Raw genomic sequence first — 18744 nt, 5'->3', positions numbered from 1 at the left:
GGCCCTCAACCGTGTCCGGCCCATCTCCCGCGCATCCGCCCTCACGCCTTCTCCTCCCTCCCAGAAACATGATAGGGTCCCCCTTGTCCTCACTTATCACCCCACCAGCCTCCGCATTCAAAGGATCATCCTCCGCCATTTCCGCCAACTCCAGCATGATGCCACCACCAAACACATCTTCCCTTCACCCCCCTTATCGGCATTCCGTAGGGATCGCTCCCTCCGGGACACCCTGGTCCACTCCTCCATCACCCCCTACTCCTCAACCCCCTCCTATGGCACAACCCCATGCCCACGCAAAAGATGCAACACCTGCCCCTTCACTTCCCCTCTCCTCACCGTCCAAGGACCCAAACACGCCTTTCAAGTGAAGCAGCATTTCACTTGCATTTCCCCCAACTTAGTCTACTGCATTCGTTGCTCCCAATGTGGTCTCCTCTACATTGGAGAGACCAAACGTAAACTGGGCGACCGCTTTGCAGAACACCTGCGGTCTGTCCGCAAGAATGACCCAAACCTCCCTGTCGCTTGCCATTTTAACACTCCACCCTGCTCTCTTGCCCACATGTCTGTCCTTGGCTTGCTGCATTGTTCCAGTGAAGCCCAACGCAAACTGGAGGAACAACACCTCATCTTCCGACTAGGGACTTTACAGCCTTCCGGACTGAATATTGAATTCAACAACTTTAGGTCGTAAGCTCCCTCCCCCATCCCCACCCCCTTTCTGTTTCCCCCTTCCCTTTTTTTTTCCCAATAAATTATAAAGATTTTCCTTTTCCCACCTATTTCCATTATATAAAAAAAAACCCACTAGAGCTATACCTTGAGTGCCCTACCATCCATTCTTAATTAGCACATTCGTTTAGATAATATCACCAACTTTAATTTTAACACCTATGTGTTCTATTGTACTATTGTCGTTGACATCTTTTGATGAGCTGCTTCTATCACTGCTTGTTTGTCCCTACAACCACACCCCCGCCCCCCCGCTCCACCTCTTTGTCTCTCTATCTCTCCGCCCCCCCACACACACACCTTAAACCAGCTTATATTTCAACTCTTTCTTGGACTCGAACGCAAGTTCTGTCGAAGGGTCATGAGGACTCGAAACGTCAACTCTTTTCTTCTCCGCCGATGCTGCCAGACCTGCTGAGTTTTTCCAGGTAATTCTGTTTTTGTTTTGCTTCTATCACTGCTTGTTTGTCCCTACAACCACAGCCCCCCCCTCCACCTCTCTGTCTCTCTATCTCTCCGCCCCCCACACACACACCTTAAACCAGCTTATATTTCAGCTCTTTCCTGGACTCGAACTCAAGTTCTGTCGAAGGGTCATGAGGACTCGAAATGTCAACTCTTTTCTTCTCCGCCGATGCTGCCAGACCTGCTGAGTTTTTCCAGGTAATTCTGTTTTTGTATTAGTTTAGTGAACCTTCTTTGAACTGCTTCCACTGCGTTTACACCCTTCCTTAAATTAGGAGATTAATACGGTAAGTTATCATATTAAATGCATATAATGAAGGGCCTGCTCGCAGAACTGCTGTGTAGAGATAATGTTATCAGCCTCCAGTCTTGTATCTCCCTGGAAGCTTGTGACTTGGTTGGTGTGCTCATCAGTTTCAATTCAAACACATTGAACATTTATGGTCTACTGCAATAAACAAGGGCATGCAATCCTCTCTTCTGTTTGCTAGCCCAGTCACTGTTGCTATAGAATGTTCTGTATCCGATCCCTAGCCAGTCAGGCTGAACCACAACATTCAGACCCTCAACATCATATTCAGCCCCTAGGTGGGCTTTTGACTGAATACCCTTTCCATCTCTCGCTTCCACCTCTGTCCCCTGCCTTAGAAAATCTATTGCTCAAACACTGTCACCCACACCCCTAAACTGGACTATTCCAACTCTCCTCCGGTAGGCCTCCAACCTCTTTAAACATCAGCACGTTGAAAGCTCCACTGCCCACATCCTGTCGCACGAAATCTCGCTCACTCAACATCCTGTCCTTGCTGATCCATACTGTTGCGTTGCCATAATGATATAAGGGCACCAAACGCTCATAGGGGATTGGTTAAACACAGTGTGGGTTCATTTATTTAGGCTAGGCATATGAGAACAGATATACAAAGATAGAAAGTTTGAAGACATCAGCAGCAGACCAGCATTTGTGTGCTCTGCGCAAAGGCAAAAGTGAAACTAAGACTGGGCCACATGGCATACTTCCCTGTCATGCTGCTATCCTTTAAAGGGATATTACAACACACACTGGCTCTAATTTAAAGCATAGAAGATTTTTTTTCAATAAATGTGCACATACAGGCACTTCCGTGTAAGGAGCCAGGGGATAACAATCAGGAGCTGGAATCTGTGTCAAACTTTACCTCCCCTTAAGCCAGCGACACCGATTAACCACACCAGTTCCTTAAACAAGGAACAACCAATTCCATTTCAAGTTGCGACCTGCAACTTTGAAGTTCAGGGTAAAGTCTTCACGCAAATTTGTGACCTTGAGACCGAGTCTAAAACTGGAATGATCAAAGAGATGGTAAAGAATAGCAAGCCCAGTTTCAGTACTGAGAAAAGTGAAAGCAAAGATTTGGAGCAGTGTGGGCAGAAAGTCCAAAGGGTGAAGGGTGGTTTTGCTAGCAATGCCATTAGTCAATGTTCAGGTTGACTGCCCTTTGCTAACAAAAAGCACATCCTTCTGTTTAAAACAACCTTCAGGTTTAATAGCTGTTATAATCAATGGCCAACAGCAGTTGTCAAAAATTTTGAACTGATCTTAAAATAAATACCTCACGCCTAATTAGAACAAGGTACACAAGACCATTAAATGTCAGTCACTTCTTTTCTTAAACTTGTGTTTTTAAGTTTTAGAATAATGAAGAGCTTTGACAGCCTTTGCTTGTTCAACCGATTTCTGCTCATATGGAGCCAGTGACATAACAGCATTTAAAATGTTGCTGAGTGTGAGGATTGGGGAAAAAACCCCACTAAAGTAAGAGAGTTGTTCAAATATGGAATACTTTTAACACAGGGTCATGTTTTTGGTCACCTATCCTAATGCCTTCTAATCTGCTTGACCCCTAATGAAAACAGATGCAAGTAATGCTGGCTAACTGCTGAAATCCTTTTAATAGGCAAGTGGCTATTACTCACACTGTAACTGTAAATTGATAACTAATAGGGAAATCAGATACTATTCATTGAAATGACCTGGAATTCCCCAGGTATGGTCCAGGGAATAGGTCCTATTAGAGCCGGGGAAAGGAATAGCAAAAAGCTCATGAATGCATAGAAAATAGAAGCAGGAGTAGGTCATTCAGCCCTTCAGAACAGCTAGGCCATTCAATATCACGACTGATCCTCTATCCCAATGCCACACTCCTGCACTCTCCCCATACCCCTTGGCACTTTTAGAGTCCAGAAATCTACTCCCTTCTTAAATATATTCAGTGACTTGGCCCCCACAGCCTTCTGTGGTAGAGAATTCAATAGGTTCACCACCCTTTGAGTGAAGAACTTTCTCCTCATCTCAGTCTTAAATGGTTTATGCCATATCCTGAGACTGTGACCCCTTGTTCTAGACCCTCAGCCAGAGGAAATAACATCCCTGCGTCCAGTCTGTCCATCCCTGTCAGAATTTTATATGTTTCAATGAGATCCCCTCTCATTCTTCTAAACTCCAGTGAATACAGGCCTAGTCAGCCCAATCTCTCCTCATACACAATCCTGCCATCCCAGGAATCAGTCTGGTGAACCTTCTTTGCACTGCCTTTATAGCAAATATATGCATAGGTAAGGAGACCAAAACTGCACACAATACTCCAGAGGTGTGGTCTCACCAAGGCCTGTACAGCTGCAGTAAGACATCCTTACTAACTATTGCTTTAAACAATTAAGAATCTGTCTCTGTGGGAGTATAGGGAGAAGAAAGAATAGGGGCTGGTGCAGTTTGGTAGTCAAGTACTTCATGCTATTCAGCACATTGATGTATTCTGCAGATGTAAAGGTTCTTTGAACCACCCCCCCCCCTCCATCCCCCACACAAACCTTGGCGAACACTTAACAGGCCAAGCATTGAAAAGTTGAGAGAACAGGGAGTGTTTGTTCTATAATGAGAAATTGCTCGGATAGGATGGTATTAAATTCAGCCAAGTTTTTTTATTCATCCGCGGGATGTGGGCTTCACTGGCTGGGCCAGCATTTATTGCCCATCCCTAGTTGCCCATGAGAAGGTGGTGGTGAGTTGCCTTCTTAAACCACTGCATTCCACATGGTGTAAGTACACCCACAGTGCTGTTAGGGAGTTCCAGGATTTTGACCCAGCAACAGTGAAGGAACGGTGATATATTTCCAAGTCAGGGTGGTGAGTGGCTTGGAGGGAAACTTCCAAGTGGTGGTGTTTCCATGTGTCTGCTGCCCTTGTCCTTCTAGATGGTAGCGGTTGTGGGTGCTGTCTAAGGAGCCTTGTTGAATTCCTGCAGTGCAGCTTGTAAATGCTACACACTACTACTGTGCGTTGGTAGTGGAGGGAGTGAATGTCTGTGGATGTGGTGCCAATCAAGCAGGTTGCTTTGTCCTGGACGGTGTCAAGCTTCCTGAGTGTTGTGGGAGCTGCACTCATCCAGGAACATGGGGAGTATTCCATCACACTCCTGACTTGTGCCTTGTAGATGGTGGACAGGCTTTGGGGAGTCAGGAGGTGAGTTACACAAGATTCCTAGCCTCTGACCTGGACCTGTTGTTGGAGGCAGAGTATTTATTTGGCTATTCCGGTTCAGTTTCTGGTCAATGGTGGCACCCAGGATGTTGATAGTGGTGGATTCAGTGATGGTAATGCCATTGAATGTCAGGGGGCGATGGTCATTGGTGGAGATGGTCATTGCTTCGCACTGATGTGGTGCAAACCTTACTTGCTGCTTGTCAGTCCATGGTTAGTCATGGCATTTCCTGAAAACATAGTGGAAGGGCTGTTACCCTCAGATGGTTGGCTGGGGGTGTTGGAGAAGCTGGGGTTGTTGTATCAAAGAGAAGGTTAAGAGGAGATTTGAAGAAGGGCTTTGGTAGAATAAAGCAAAGGAACAGTTTCCAGTGGCAGAAGGATCAGTAGCCCAAGGATACTGATTTTAGGTGATTGGCAAAAGAACTAGAGCTGCCATTAGAAAACTTACTTTCTTTTTAAACTTAAAAAGTTAATTGGAATGGACTGCCAAGAGGGTGCTGGGATCTGATTCAATAGCAACGTACAACAGGGAATTGGATACATACTTCAGGGGCAAAAATACATGGCTATAGGGAAAAAGTAGGGGAATGAGAAGCACAAGATAGCTCTAGCAAGAAGCCAGCACAGGAACGATAGGCCAAATGGTCTCCTCCTGTGCTATATCATTCAATACTTGTCTGCATCACTTGAGGACCAGATTTCCTCTCCCCTCAGATGTGCTGTCACTTATCAACCAGACCAGCAAACTAACCAGTCAACAGCCTGAGTCAGAGGTTTACAGTTCAATCAGAAAATAATTATACTCCTGGATTTGCCCGAGTGTAAGAAAAGGGAAATAAAAATACTTAACAATGTGAGCGAGGTGCCTTTTTGGTTAAAAATGCGTTTTACTGAATTCCACATCCATGTGTATAAAACACCACAGTCTGGTCTACCTTTGAACTGCTCCTACATAAACAAGAGAGTGTAGCACTTCTGCTTTTGTTATCTAGTCCACTGCCAGTCACATGGTGATCAACTGGATAATGACATCTGGTTGTACTTAATATCAACATGAAGGAGTGGTGGGGAAACAACGAAAAAAAACCAGCTCCTGACTCCAATTTTGTGAAGACAGGCCATCTCGAACCTCACATTTTTGTGAATTTACAATACCATTGGTCATTTACACCTGAGACACACACAAGCTGGCTGCTATTGGCAGCACATATGTAATGCATCAACCAATTCTTTTATCAGTAGTCCTGAAGCATTAAGAGGGCAAGTAACAGAAACTCTGATAAAAATTGTAATAAATTGGTTTCAACATCCACTCCCTCCTCACCATGGCTGCAGTGCATACCATCTACAAGATGTCAAGGCTCCTTGAACAGCACCTCTTAAATCCATGACCTCAACAACCTAGAACAACAAATACAGCAGACACATGTGAGCACCACCACCTCCCAAGTTCACCTCCAAGTCACTCACCATCCTGACTTGGAAATATATTGCCATTTCTCCACTGTCGCTGGGTCAAAGTCCTGTAACTTCCTCCCTAACAGCACTGTGGGGGCACCTACACCACATGGACTGGAACGGTTCAAGTAAGTGACCCACCATCACATTCTCAAGGGTAGCCAGGGCTGGGCAGCCTAGTCAGCAACACCCATATCCAGAGAATGAATCTTTAAAAATTAGAACAATTACTGTGCAAGTTATACAGAGTTTACAGCCCCTTTAACTGAGGGATAAATATTGGCCAGGACACTGGAGATAACCTCTCTGCTCTTATACAAAATAGTGCCATGGGGTCTTTTACATCCACCAGAGCTGGCAAATGGGGCTTCAGTTAACTTCTCATCCGAAAGACAGCACCTCGGACAATCCTGGATCGCCAACCTTGATTTTTCTGCTCAAGCCATAGACTGGAACTTGAACCCAGAATCTGTGACACAGTTGGTATACCTCTCATCTCCTGAGCCACAGTTAAGGTGTAAATATTGGCCAGGACAGAAATCCCTTACTCTTCATTAGAATGCTTCTTTTTTTTTACAGCCTCCTGAAAGGGCAGATGGGGCCTTGTTTTACTATCTCACTGAAAAATACAGCATCCCCTCAACTTTGTGTTCGAAGAGTAACCCTAGAGTTAGTGTCATCGGTGGGTCTTCTCAAACAATTGAAAAAGCAGTATCCAGGATATGATACAACACACACACACACTTCTGAATTCTGGAATGACACGTGCCAAAAATATATATATGGAGTGGAAGGAAAGAAAAATCCAAAAAAGGAGTAAAAAGTAGGAAATAGTTGAGTTGAACCCAAAATAAAGATTGGCCAAGAACACAGTCGTGCCTAGAGAGAGATTACGATGAACTAGATATATTCTGTCGAAGGGTCATGAGGACTCGAAACGTCAACTCTTTTCTTCTCCGCCGATGCTGCCAGACCTGCTGAGTTTTTCCAGGTAATTCTGTTTTTGTTTTAGATATAGTTATATTTTAATAAAAGAAACACAACTTGCAAATCTCCGCAGCACAACCCATTCAAAAAAATCATTCAAATTGGCTCTTCCTCCCTGCACTGCACCCAACCACACCACCCCACCCACCCCCCCACCCCCACACTGTAAAACTGTTCCCTTTACAGAGGACCCTATCCACGTCACAGTTCAGCCAGGTGCCAGTCTGCAAGTGTGTAATGCAGCATCCTGCCAAAAACTTGCATTTATATAGCACATACACCATAGTAAAACATCCCAAGGCACTGCACAAGACCAAACAAAAATCGACATCGAGCCACATAAGGAGAGGTATGGGCAGGTGGCCAAAAACTTGATCAAAGAGGCAGGTTTTGAGAAACATCTTAAAAGGAGGTAAAAAAAAAAGAGGCTGGACAGGCAGGGAAGGTTGGTTGAGGAAATTCCAGAGTTTATGCCCAGATGGCTGAAAGCTGCCAATGGTTGGGGCTGGGGGTAAGGAAGTTGGCAATTCACAAGAGGAGCACAAAGATCTCAGATGATTGCACGTCAGGAGCAGGAGGTTGCTAGCACGTAGGAATACTACGGGATGTTTGGAGACTTGGCTTCTTGTTTGAAGTAAGGGCAGCCAAAATTGCACACAGCAAGATCCCACAAACTGCCAAATGGTAATGATAAGATCACCTGTTCTTTTTGATGCCGTTTGAGGGATGTTGGTCAGTAACCCCCACCTCTTCTTTGAACAGTACCATAGGGTCTGTACATCCACCTGAAAGGGCAAAGCAGGCCTCAGCTTTAACATCTTGTCTGAAAGTCAGCAGGTGATTGGTAGTAAGGTTACTCAAGTTAGCTTTTAGAATTTTCTGGTAGGGAAAAGGTATATGTGCTCACTTGGCCTTTACCACACGTTCATCTTTCCTCCTGGACAGATTTATGTTGCACAAGATTGGCTCTCAAAAGAAAGGGATAATATCTACATCATGAGGCATGCTCCATATACACCATCAGGTAACATTGGAGAGGGATGTCATTGCAGTTAGGTACCATGTTCGCTTGTGCAGAAAATCTGTAAGGTTTTGTCTCTGCAGCAGGAGCTTCAACTAACTTAAGTCAGATTTTAATAATTTCCTGACAAGGCTGAGGGGTGAATTCTCATTGCCTGACACTATTATAACTGCAAGCTTCACTGCACTGGATCTTTCAGTTGCTCCAAACAGATCTGCTCACCTTGTCAATTTGGAGTGCGCAGGGGGACCAGTTTTTGGAACTCTCTTTCCCAAAAGGCGGTGGAATGTTTTTAAGGCAGAGCTAGATAGATTCTTGATAAGCAAGGGGGTGTAAAGTTGTTGGGTTGGGGGGAGGCGGGTAGTAGGTGGGAATATGGGGTTGAGGTTACAATCCATAGAAAATAGGAGTAGTAGGCCATTCGGCCCTTCGAGCCTGCTCCACCATTTATTATGATCGTGGCTGATCATCCAACTCGACAGCCTGCACCCGCTTTCTCCCCACATCTTTTGATCCCTTTCACCCCAAGACCCATATCTAACTCTTCCATGATCTTATTGAATGGCAAAGCAGGTTTGAGGGGCCGAATGGCCTACTCTCATTCCTAATTCATATGTTCGTATGTTCGCTCCTTCATCAAATCTTCTGGATGCAAAGCCAGCCAGATTTTCTACTAATATGATGATCTTGTTTAAGAGTAAGAAAGTTATACAAAGCAGTCATCTATAATGCACTCAAAACTCCCCTAGCATGTCAAGTACTGTTGCCTGGAAAAGATAAAAGTAACACTCAGCATACTGGGGCATCTACCAGGAATTCCTTTGAACTGAACTGCACTTACCAGACACGAATTAAAAATTTCAAAAACCATCAGCAGGTAGTTCCTTCTATTGGAAGATTAGCCCCAAGCAGATGTGGAGCAGAGGTCAAAGGTGAGACCAACATGCCCTCTTGAATGAATTAATTCACAGTCCAATTACTTACAGATGGGCACCTTCCAATGTGAAAAAATTGTTTCCTCCTTTCTTTTATTTAAAAAGAAGAAAAAGACTTAAACTAAGACCAGATGCTCAATAAATAATCCCTCAGTATATTTACATTAACCTCTGGTAGTGTGCGTGTTTATGATGATTAAAGGACTGGATTTAAAACCAGATACCATAAAGAATCTAAACTCTGTGCCATTCACTCTTGATTCCACACCAAAGATGGTTTGCGCAGTGAGGCTAAATTAACTTATGGTATTTAATGATTTTTTTTTTGCACCTTAGAACACAAGTCTCCAGCCCATCTCAAATTTCTAAGATAAGCTACAGAATCCACTGATTCTGCTCTGGGTTCAGAAGTAAAGACTTGAAGCTATATACTTTCTGAAGCATAGTAACTGTTGAAATGCAGGAAGACAATGGTTTCATTAGACTCTTAATTCCAGACGCTTATTGAATTCAAACTCCACCATCCGCCATGGCGGGATTCAAACCTGGGTCCCCATAACATTACTCTGCATCTCTGGATTACTAGTCCAGTGACAATACCACTACGCCATCACCTCCACGACTGTGGTTTGCTGCTCTCAACACAACCTGGCGCTCCAAAGGTGGGGTGACTTGATAGAACGAGAGATGGAGGAGCTGCACATCTCCTCCAATGATGAGGATGTTGAGAGGACCTAGCTCGGTGGGAGTGAGGAAGCTGCGGTTCCAGAATAAGAGACCATAGTATGGGCCAGGCAAGGTGGGTGCGCATACGCCATGCTTATAACCACCAGGTTCCAGGAGGATGATGAAGAATACCTTGTATGAGCCTCTTTCATCAGTGCCCTCCATGCTGGGTCCAACTTAATACGGTCATTGTGATCCTCATCTTAAAGCACATCAATCTCTGAATGAGTCGTTGCACTCATACGTCACAATACCCTCATCCTTGGGATGTAAGGCAGCCTCTGGAGCATGTGGCCTTTCTGTCATGGGATGGTTACTACAACAGCGAGTTTTGTGAGCAGAGTTGAGATGGTGCAGTCTCTTCATGCACCTTGCCAACATCCCAATGCCTATGGGAGCCTTCAAGAGGCAGGAACAGCACTGCGATCCTCAGTGCACTCATGGCAGTATGCCTACAGTGTAGCAAGGTGCCTCAAGGAGGACAATCCTCACTCAGTGGCTCTCGCCTTGATATCGGAGGTCTAATCTGAATCCAGAGTGCGGTATTTCCGCACAGGCAATTGTTCATGTCTTGGGTTGGGTTGACCTTTAAGTGTACAGTTGGACAGGAGGTAACGCTGCAGACCACCACAAGTCCTCAGGCCTCATCTTCATGATGAGTCCCCAGCATGAGATCTCTTTAGGACGCAGTCATCTGCAACTCTCAGTAATGGATGAGAGCCTGCACTTCATCTCACCTTTCAGTGGACCGTGAAAGCTTCAGCGGCAGCAGTATGGTATGCCCCCTGTCAAGCACTCATGACCATGGACCTGTTTGGAGTCTCTCAAGTGCCATTCAGCCTAGTCCTAGCATCTATGGCCCCAAAAATGATGATATTCCATCTAGGTATTAAATACTCTAATCTCTGATAATAAAAACCACACATCAGATGTAGGGGAACTTTGCTCTGATCCCGTGTGAGGCCTCCACATTTTTATTCCATCAGTCCCTGACGTGGCCACAAGGCCACACCGATGTCATTGTAAGTGCCACATTACCATGTCGAATGACAGAGCTGGCACGGCTTAATGTAACGAGGCATTAGTCAGACCTTCTGGCCCAGCACGGCAACCTCCTAAGTCAAAGTCCAGCATCTGGGGCCTTTTCACACTCCTATCTCACATAGTTCTAACCATCTAGCACAGTTGGCAAGGCTCAACATGCATCAGCAAGGTCCATAGCTCCGCATCATGGAGGTTGAGTTGGGTTGACCTTTAAGGGTACAGGTGGACTGGAGGTAATGCTGCAGACCATCAGAAGTGCATAATAGCCCCAGCTTTTGGTTCATAGCTCAAGGCTGACAGGGATTACATGGAGGCCAATGAAAGATATCCCGACTGAGATCGACTGCAATACATATCAATATTCAATCCTCTAAGATCCACATAGAGCACTGCAAAAACATCAGGAGACTCAAGCATTCTCCAGCTTCTAAACTCATGAAGCAACATTACATGAATATCTGAAGCAGGTCTCAAGAGGTGCCTTGCCCAACCACAAAGTTCGTAGAGCCAGAGGCTTTACTCATGTCGATGTGGTGCACAGAACAATCAGGCACCGTAATAAGATGGATTGAGACAAAATAGAGTGCATGCACACAACGGGATGTCTAGGAGGAAGGGAGGCAACTGCGACACTTGACTGACCACGGAGCATATCATCAGCTAGAAGAGGCATACAGTAGTAGTTAAGTAGATGGAAACAAGTTATATTTACATTTGTGCTATTTACATACAGATTGTGAACATCAGTGCTACCTACGTGCTCTCAGTATTTCTTAATTATTCTTACTCTACCATGTCTTGGTGCATCTCCAATATCCACAGCAGAGGTGGAGGCAGCTGTTGACTGCTACACTATTGCCTGTAATGATCTTGGCTGGCCTTTGGGGGGCCAAGGCCTGGAGAGTCCTGGCCTGTTTTGGGACTCCTGCTGCAGGACAGGTGCTCCTTGGCCTGCGGAGCTGCAGCTGATGGGGTCACAGGCCGAGGGGATTGGGAGCAACTGGGCTCTGAGTAACCTGGGTGGATGGCCCCAGGGTGTCCAGCTAATGGTCCTCCTCCCTATGGGGTTGTGGTGGTGGGGGGGGGGGGGGGGGGCGCGCGCGCTAGGGCCCCTACCTGACTTCTTGAGGAGAAAGGGCACCTGGAATAAGGTCAAGGTACCCTGTCCCCCTCTCACCGAGCCACTGATGGACCCCATGCACCTTTAGACCAATGGAGTGCAGGTCCTGATGCAGATTAGGTGCAAACTCCTGGACCAAGGTCCCCATGGCGGTTGCTACCCAACCAGTGTCGACCTGTGTATGCTGGCATATCAGCACGATGACATCAGAGTGAAAGCGGAGACCATCCTCCATTGCAATCTGACGACAGCATCTGGCCACCCTGCCTGATGGTCCTGTGTCTGTCTTTGGAGCTCTAATATCTGTATTAGGGCCGAGTCCAAGGCTCTTCGTTGGACTCAGACTCAGCAGGAGTCTGGCCTCTGGCAGTACTCCAAGTACCATCCAAGGTGACCTTGGATGTCCCCACGCCCTGTGGACCCGAATCTATGCAGTGCTCACCAGATGGCGATCCCAAGCCTATTCTAGAACTAGGTCCCGTTGAGGTGTCTCTCTGCACTGGTGGAGGGTGCGGGTGAATACTGTGATGGCTGTACATCTAGCGGGTCCTCGGGATCCTCGTGCGAGGTATTGTGGGGCTGGCTGCTGCTGGGCCTCTTCCTCCTCCTTCTGGCGCCTGTTAAAGGGGGAAGGGATAATGAGTGATTGGCAGCAAAGGCACCAACAAAAAAAGCACTCAGTTTGGGCTCATGTCTGAAGAACTGACAATGGGTCCTCACTGGCTTGGGAGACACCGATCTCACCCTCGGCGCAGGCATTGTCCCACAGCTCTCCATATTGAGTGCAGGGACTGAGCTCAGGCATCAGGCATCTCCCCCACTTCTACAGTCTGGGATCTCTCATTTGTTGTGGGTGATCTTGTCCTGCATAAAGGCAGATGGCCAGTCTGTGAGCGAGGCAGATGATAAAGATGTCTGCCTTCCATGTGTGCTGAGTGGACCTGTGTAAGGGCTGAGGATGCAACTTGTCCAGGATGTGAGAAGAGAAGAAGATGTTAAAGTGTGTGTGACAGACTCATTGGTGATGTCCCTTGTGGTGGCAGAGAGAGAGATCCCTGTCGAGTGTAACCCTGTGAATGGCTGATGGGTTTGAGAGTGAGGAGAAGGTGGACTTACCCTGGCAAAGCAGATGAGATCATCCATCCTCTTCCTGCCCTGGGTGGGGGTCTTCTTTTGGGGCACGTTGGCACTGCCCACCCTGGTGATCTGCTCCCAAGCTGGCGTTGAGGGGTTGCCGGGGCTCTGTCTCCCATCACAGAGGTGAAGTATCTCCTGCCAGTCCTCCACTGCGCCGAGGAGCGCTGCCAGTGCAGTGTCACTAAACTTCGGAGCAGTGCGCTTTGTTCTCTTAGGAGCCATTTTGATGTCTGCCACGACCAGTCCTGGGATGCAGTGGGTTGTGTCCGCGAGTGCAGTTTAAATATGGTGCCCGGAAGGAAGATCCAATGAGGTAATGGCAGGGCGGATAAATCCCAGGTCACCACGCCATGAGATACGACGTGTTTCACTTTCACGCATATTTAGTGAACTTAAAAGTGGACGGACCTGGCACCACAACGGTTGGCGGGAAATGCACCACTTTTCCTGCCCACCATCGTACTTAATCTCCGGAACAAAAATTCCGCCCAATGGCTTCAGTCTTCCCAGAATTTAGTTGGAAGAAATTTCTGCTCATTCAATATTGAATGTCAGACAAGCAATGTGACAGAGACCCATTAAGTATCCCAAGGAGCTGGTGGCAAGATAGAGCTTTCATCAATTTTGTGGAACCTGACGTGTTTCTGGATGATATTGTCACAGGGTAGTAAGTAGCTTGCAAAATAGAAGAGAGGCAGGAATGGATCCTTGGGGAACTTAAGTGAGAGTGGGTGAAAAAAGACAATGCAGGTTATTCTCTGGCTATAGTTAGGTATAGAGGGGAACCAAGTTGGGGCAGTTCCACATAGCTAGGCAATGGAAGAGGTGCATTTAGAGGAGGATGGTGTGGTTAGCGGCTGCAAAAGCTGCAGACAGGTCAATCAGAGATAGGTTACCATGATCACAGTCAAAGAATTTGACTAAAATTTAATAAACCCAATAGGAAATCCAGGGGAAACTTCAACATCCAGGCAGTAATTAGATTGTGGAACACACTACCACAAGGAGCAAATGAGGCCAATAGCATAGGTGTATTTAAGAAAAACCTAGATAAGTACATGAGGGAGAAAGGAATAGAAGGATATGTTGATGAGATAAGATGAAGAGTGGAAGGAGGTTCATGTGGAGCAATAAATAGTGGTATATACCAGTTGGGCTGAGTGGCCTCTTTTTGTGCTGCAAATACTTTGTAACCAGACTCCAAAGGAAGTTGGTGCAAGTTCAGACAAGCCTTAATGAGTACCATGCTTTCAGGAAAGAACTGCACAATAAAATGATCCCACATCTGAAAATGTGCTAGAATCAGATTCCAAAGGAACTTTCAAAAAGCAACTGGACATGCACTTGAAGATGCCTCATTTACAAGTTATGGGGGAGGGAAAGCCGGGATGTACGATAGCTTTTTAAAAGAGCCAACATGGACATGACAGGCCAAATGGCCTCCCTCTATAAATGTACAAACACAACACCTTTCTGGCTTGTGAGACCCAGTGCCATATTTGATGATATCTGAATTTTAAAAAAAAATTTAAGTGATCTATAAAACAACTTCCACACCCCGCTACCCCAGAAAAACATCTGAAGTGTTCCAGTGCTGTAATTGCTCCTTCCATTGGTGCCATAGCACAGCAGACACTGCAATATCATAAAAGGAGAAGCTGATAAACATTTGCCAAGAAGGTTATGAAGAGAAAGCAGGGCAATAGGATTAGCTCTGTGTTGCTCTATCAAAGAGCCAACTCAGATATGGTGAGTCTAAATTACCACTTTCTATGCTGTAAACTTGCGTAAAAGCCAGCTAGGGTCCTCGATCATATTCATTGCAATTGGAAAGCCTACACATTAACGAGGGTAGTTCTGGGGGATGGTTTCCACCCCACCCCCCCACCCCCCCGCCTCTCCTCCCTCCCCCCCACCCCCCACCGCCTCTCCTCCCCCCCACCGCCTCTCCTCCCCCCCACCCGCCTCTCCTCCCCCCCACCCGCCTCTCCTCCCCCCCACCCGCCTCTCCTCCCCCCCACCCGCCTCTCCTCCCCCCCACCCCACCTCTCCTCCCTCCCCCCCACCTCCCCCCATAGTCAACAATGTGGCATTACTCAAACTTTGAATACTTCATCCAGGTGATTACAAAGAAAAACCTACATTTATGTATTTCACTGCATCAGGATATTCAACAACAACTTTCATATTTATGCAGCACCTTTAACATAAATGAAACGTCTCAAGGGGCTTCGCAGGAGTATTATAAAACAAGGTGCGACACCAAGCCACAGAGAGATATTAGGTCAGATGACCAAAAGATTGATCAAAGAGTTTGGTTTTAAAGAGCTTCTTTAAGGAGGAAAGCAAAGTAGAGAGGCAGAGAGGTTTAGGGAGGGAATTCCAGAGCTTGGGCTTTAGGCAACTGAAGGCAAGGCCAATAATGGTGGGGCAATTAAAACTGGGGATGCACAAGATGCCAGGATTAAAGGAGTGCAGAGATCTCAAGAGGGTTGGTGAAGATTACAGAGATAGGGAGGGACAAGGCCAAGGAGGGATTGGAAAACAAGGATGAGAATTCTAAAAACAAGACTTGGTTTGACTGGAAGCCGACGTAGGTCAGCAAGTACAGGGGTGATAGGCGGATGGGACAACCGAGTTCATGGAGGGTAGAATCTAGATCGGCCAGGAGTTCATTCAAATAGCCAAGTCCAGAGGTCTAGAAGGCACGGATGAGAAGTTCGGCAACAAATGAGCTGAGACAGGAATGAAGTCAACAATATTCCAAGCTACTTTACAGTCAAAAAAAGTATTTTAAGTGTAAAGTAGGAAATTAATTGGCAGCAGCCAGCTTGCACATGGCAAGTTCCAAAAAACAGTAAGGGATAACGACAAGCTAACTTGTATTGATGTTGGTTGAGGTATAAATGTTGGCTAAGGCACAAAGGAGAAATCCCCTCTGCTCTTCAAATAATGCCATGGGATCTTTTACATCCACCCGAGAGAGCAGACAGGGCCTCAGTTTAACATCTCACCCAAAAGTCAGAACCTCCTAAAGTGCAGCACAAGTGCCAGGTAATGACCATCTCCAACAAGAGAGAATCTACACCACATTATCTGCAGTGGTTCCTGAAGCTCACCACCAACTTTGAGCACAAATAGGGATGGGCAATAACTCCTGGTCTAGTCAGCGATGCCCACATCTCATGAATGAATTAAAAAATTGGAACTGGGTTAAAGGAAGGAAGAGGAGGAGGTGGAAAAACAATGAGACTTTCTATCGGAAGTATATATTTTTTTGATAAATGTATACATGCAGATACCCCACACACTGGAGATGTGGGTTTTTTTAAAAAATCAATTTGGGCTGAGAATACTGAATTGAAACAGTTTTGTAACCTTGCCTTTGGATAGGGCTTCAAGGCATCATTTGTTCTTTCATTCAGATTCTTTTTCAGTTTCTGTAGAACTGGTTATTCTAGTGAGAATGATGACAATGTGACAACATTGTTGGCATTCCTGGCTCATTACCTTGTTCACCCTGCCTTCACTTTTCAGGGTGCGGTTGCTATTGTCAATGTGTCTTAATGGGTCGTACTTTGTCCTATAAATCAGAAGGTTGTGGATTCAATTCTCACTCCAGAGACTTGAAGAAATCTAGGCTGTCCCTCCCAGTGCAGTACTTGGGGAACGCTGCACTTTCCAGGGAGGTGCCGACTTTCGGGTGAGATGTTAAACTGAGGCCCTGTCTGCCCCCTCAGGTGGATGTAAAAGGTCCCATGGCATTATTTGAAGAGCAGAGGGGATTTCTCCTTGGTGCCTTAGCCAACATTTATACCCCAACCAGCATCACGAATACAGGTTCTCTTGTCAGTATCCCATTTGTGTTAGGGAGGAGTTCCAGGATTTTGACCTAGCAACAATGAAGGAACAGTGATATATTTCCAAGTCAGGATGGTGTGGGGCTTGGAGGGGAACTTCCAGGTGGTGGTGTCCCTTGCAAACTGCCCTTGTCCCTCTAGACGGTACTCTGCACTGAGAACAACTGCAGCTTCTCCAAAGTTCTCTACACCAAAGCCTTCCTTATATGTAGAATCCAGCACTGTACAATATAATCCAGGTTGAGGATTAACAAAGGTCGAAAGTGGTTTTTATCCAGACCAATCCCCATCCCACCCACACTTTTCTTTTGTCACTTACCGAAACTTATTAATAACTGGGAATGTTTAGTCTCCAGGTCAAATATATAAAAAGTAACGTTATGGGTGATACTGACAGTTGGAAAAACAATAATACGCCAAGGGCTAGTGATTTTACAAACATTGATCTACGCTATTCAAAGGGAAATGACTCAATTTTCCCAAAACCAGTTTTATGTATGCATTCTATCTTGGGATGCCAGGAATGACCATTCCTAGTTGGTGAGTTAGAGGTGGGGAGTGTTATACTTGAATCATTCCATTTCTTGTGATGACGCTTCTCTTTGCCTCAATTATACAGCAGTTTTAATGCTGACAAAAGGGGGAATAGTGTTTGACAAATTTATCAGCTTTTCTCGATGAAGCCATGAAGAGGGTAAATAAAAGGGAGCCAGTAGATGTCGTAGACCTGCATTTCCAAAGTTGTTTGAAAAGGCGCCACACAAAAGGTTAATAGGCAAGATAAGGCCTAATGGAGCTGGGGTTTAATATACCAGCATGGATGGGGGATTGGGTAACCAACAGGAAGCAGAGTGGGCATAAATGGGGCATTTTCAAGTTTACAGGCTGTGATTAATGAAATACTACAAGGATCAGTGCTGGGGTCTCAGCTATATACAATCTATATCAATGACTTAGATGCAGTGAGAGAGAGTATTGTATCCAAGTTTGCTGGTGATACAAAGCCAGACAGAGATGTAAGCTGCGAAGAGGACAAAGAGTCTGCAGAGATACAGGCAACTTATGGGAGTGGGCAACAAGATGACAGATGGAGTATAATCTGAAGAAGTTTAAGGTTATTCACTTTGGTCATAGGAATAGAAAAGAAAAGTACTTTTTAAAAAGGTGCAGAACTTGTAAATGTTGATTTTCAGAGGGGCTTGGGTATGCTCATTCAAGGAACACCAAGTTAGCATGCAGGTTCAGCAAGTAATGAGGGCTGAGAGGCTGAGTAAATGGACACACACCGCTATTGCTTCATCATTGGCAAGTCAATATCTGGGAGTTTCTTACCCAATATCAATTTTGGAAACATCACCACCACAAGGACTGCAGTGGTTTAAGGCAGAGGCACACCACCGCCTTCTCAGGTCAACTAGGTTTGGCAAAATAACCGCCTAGCAACACCCACTCCCCAAGAATAAAAGTACAGACTTCACAAACTATGTATGTAACAAGCTGCAATGTGTTACACCCCAAGTTACTCACCGCTACTAAGGCTTTGCTCATTTCAAAACCACTTACTTGCAATTGGAAGTATACAAAATATTATAAACAATTTCTGTAGCTCTGGAAAAATAATTGGAACTACTTAGAAATGCTGTATTGCTAGGGTGAAGAGGATTGTCAAGTCATGAAGCGATTAAAATATGTAATGCCACTGGAAAATATTTTTATTTTAAAAACAGAGCGTT

The 18744-nt window shown here is 45.6% G+C and overlaps 1 protein-coding gene across 6 annotated transcripts in view; it reads right to left on the bottom strand.

The window, feature by feature from the left end:
* cxadr (CXADR Ig-like cell adhesion molecule) overlaps nucleotides 1–18744 on the bottom strand; it is a 104570-nt gene that overhangs the window by 57242 nt on the left and 28584 nt on the right. For 2 of the 6 annotated variants that reach the window (XM_041211081.1, XM_041211080.1), the window contains exon 1: nucleotides 12457–12568. The exons of 3 other annotated variants lie outside the window; for them this stretch is intronic. In XM_041211081.1, coding sequence (XP_041067015.1) covers nucleotides 12457–12553 — 97 coding nt within the window. In that variant the 5' untranslated portion in view covers nucleotides 12554–12568. Of the gene's footprint in view, nucleotides 1–1270; nucleotides 1336–12456; nucleotides 12569–18744 lie in introns of those variants that run through there. One more of the 6 variants, XM_041211088.1, reaches the window with a different exon arrangement.

The sequence above is a fragment of the Carcharodon carcharias genome, chromosome 18 (assembly GCF_017639515.1).
Source record: "Carcharodon carcharias isolate sCarCar2 chromosome 18, sCarCar2.pri, whole genome shotgun sequence".
Classification (NCBI taxonomy): Eukaryota; Metazoa; Chordata; class Chondrichthyes; order Lamniformes; family Lamnidae; genus Carcharodon; species Carcharodon carcharias.
The sequence above is the reverse complement of the archived record's forward strand: the minus strand, read 5'-3'. Positions and strand labels throughout refer to the sequence as shown.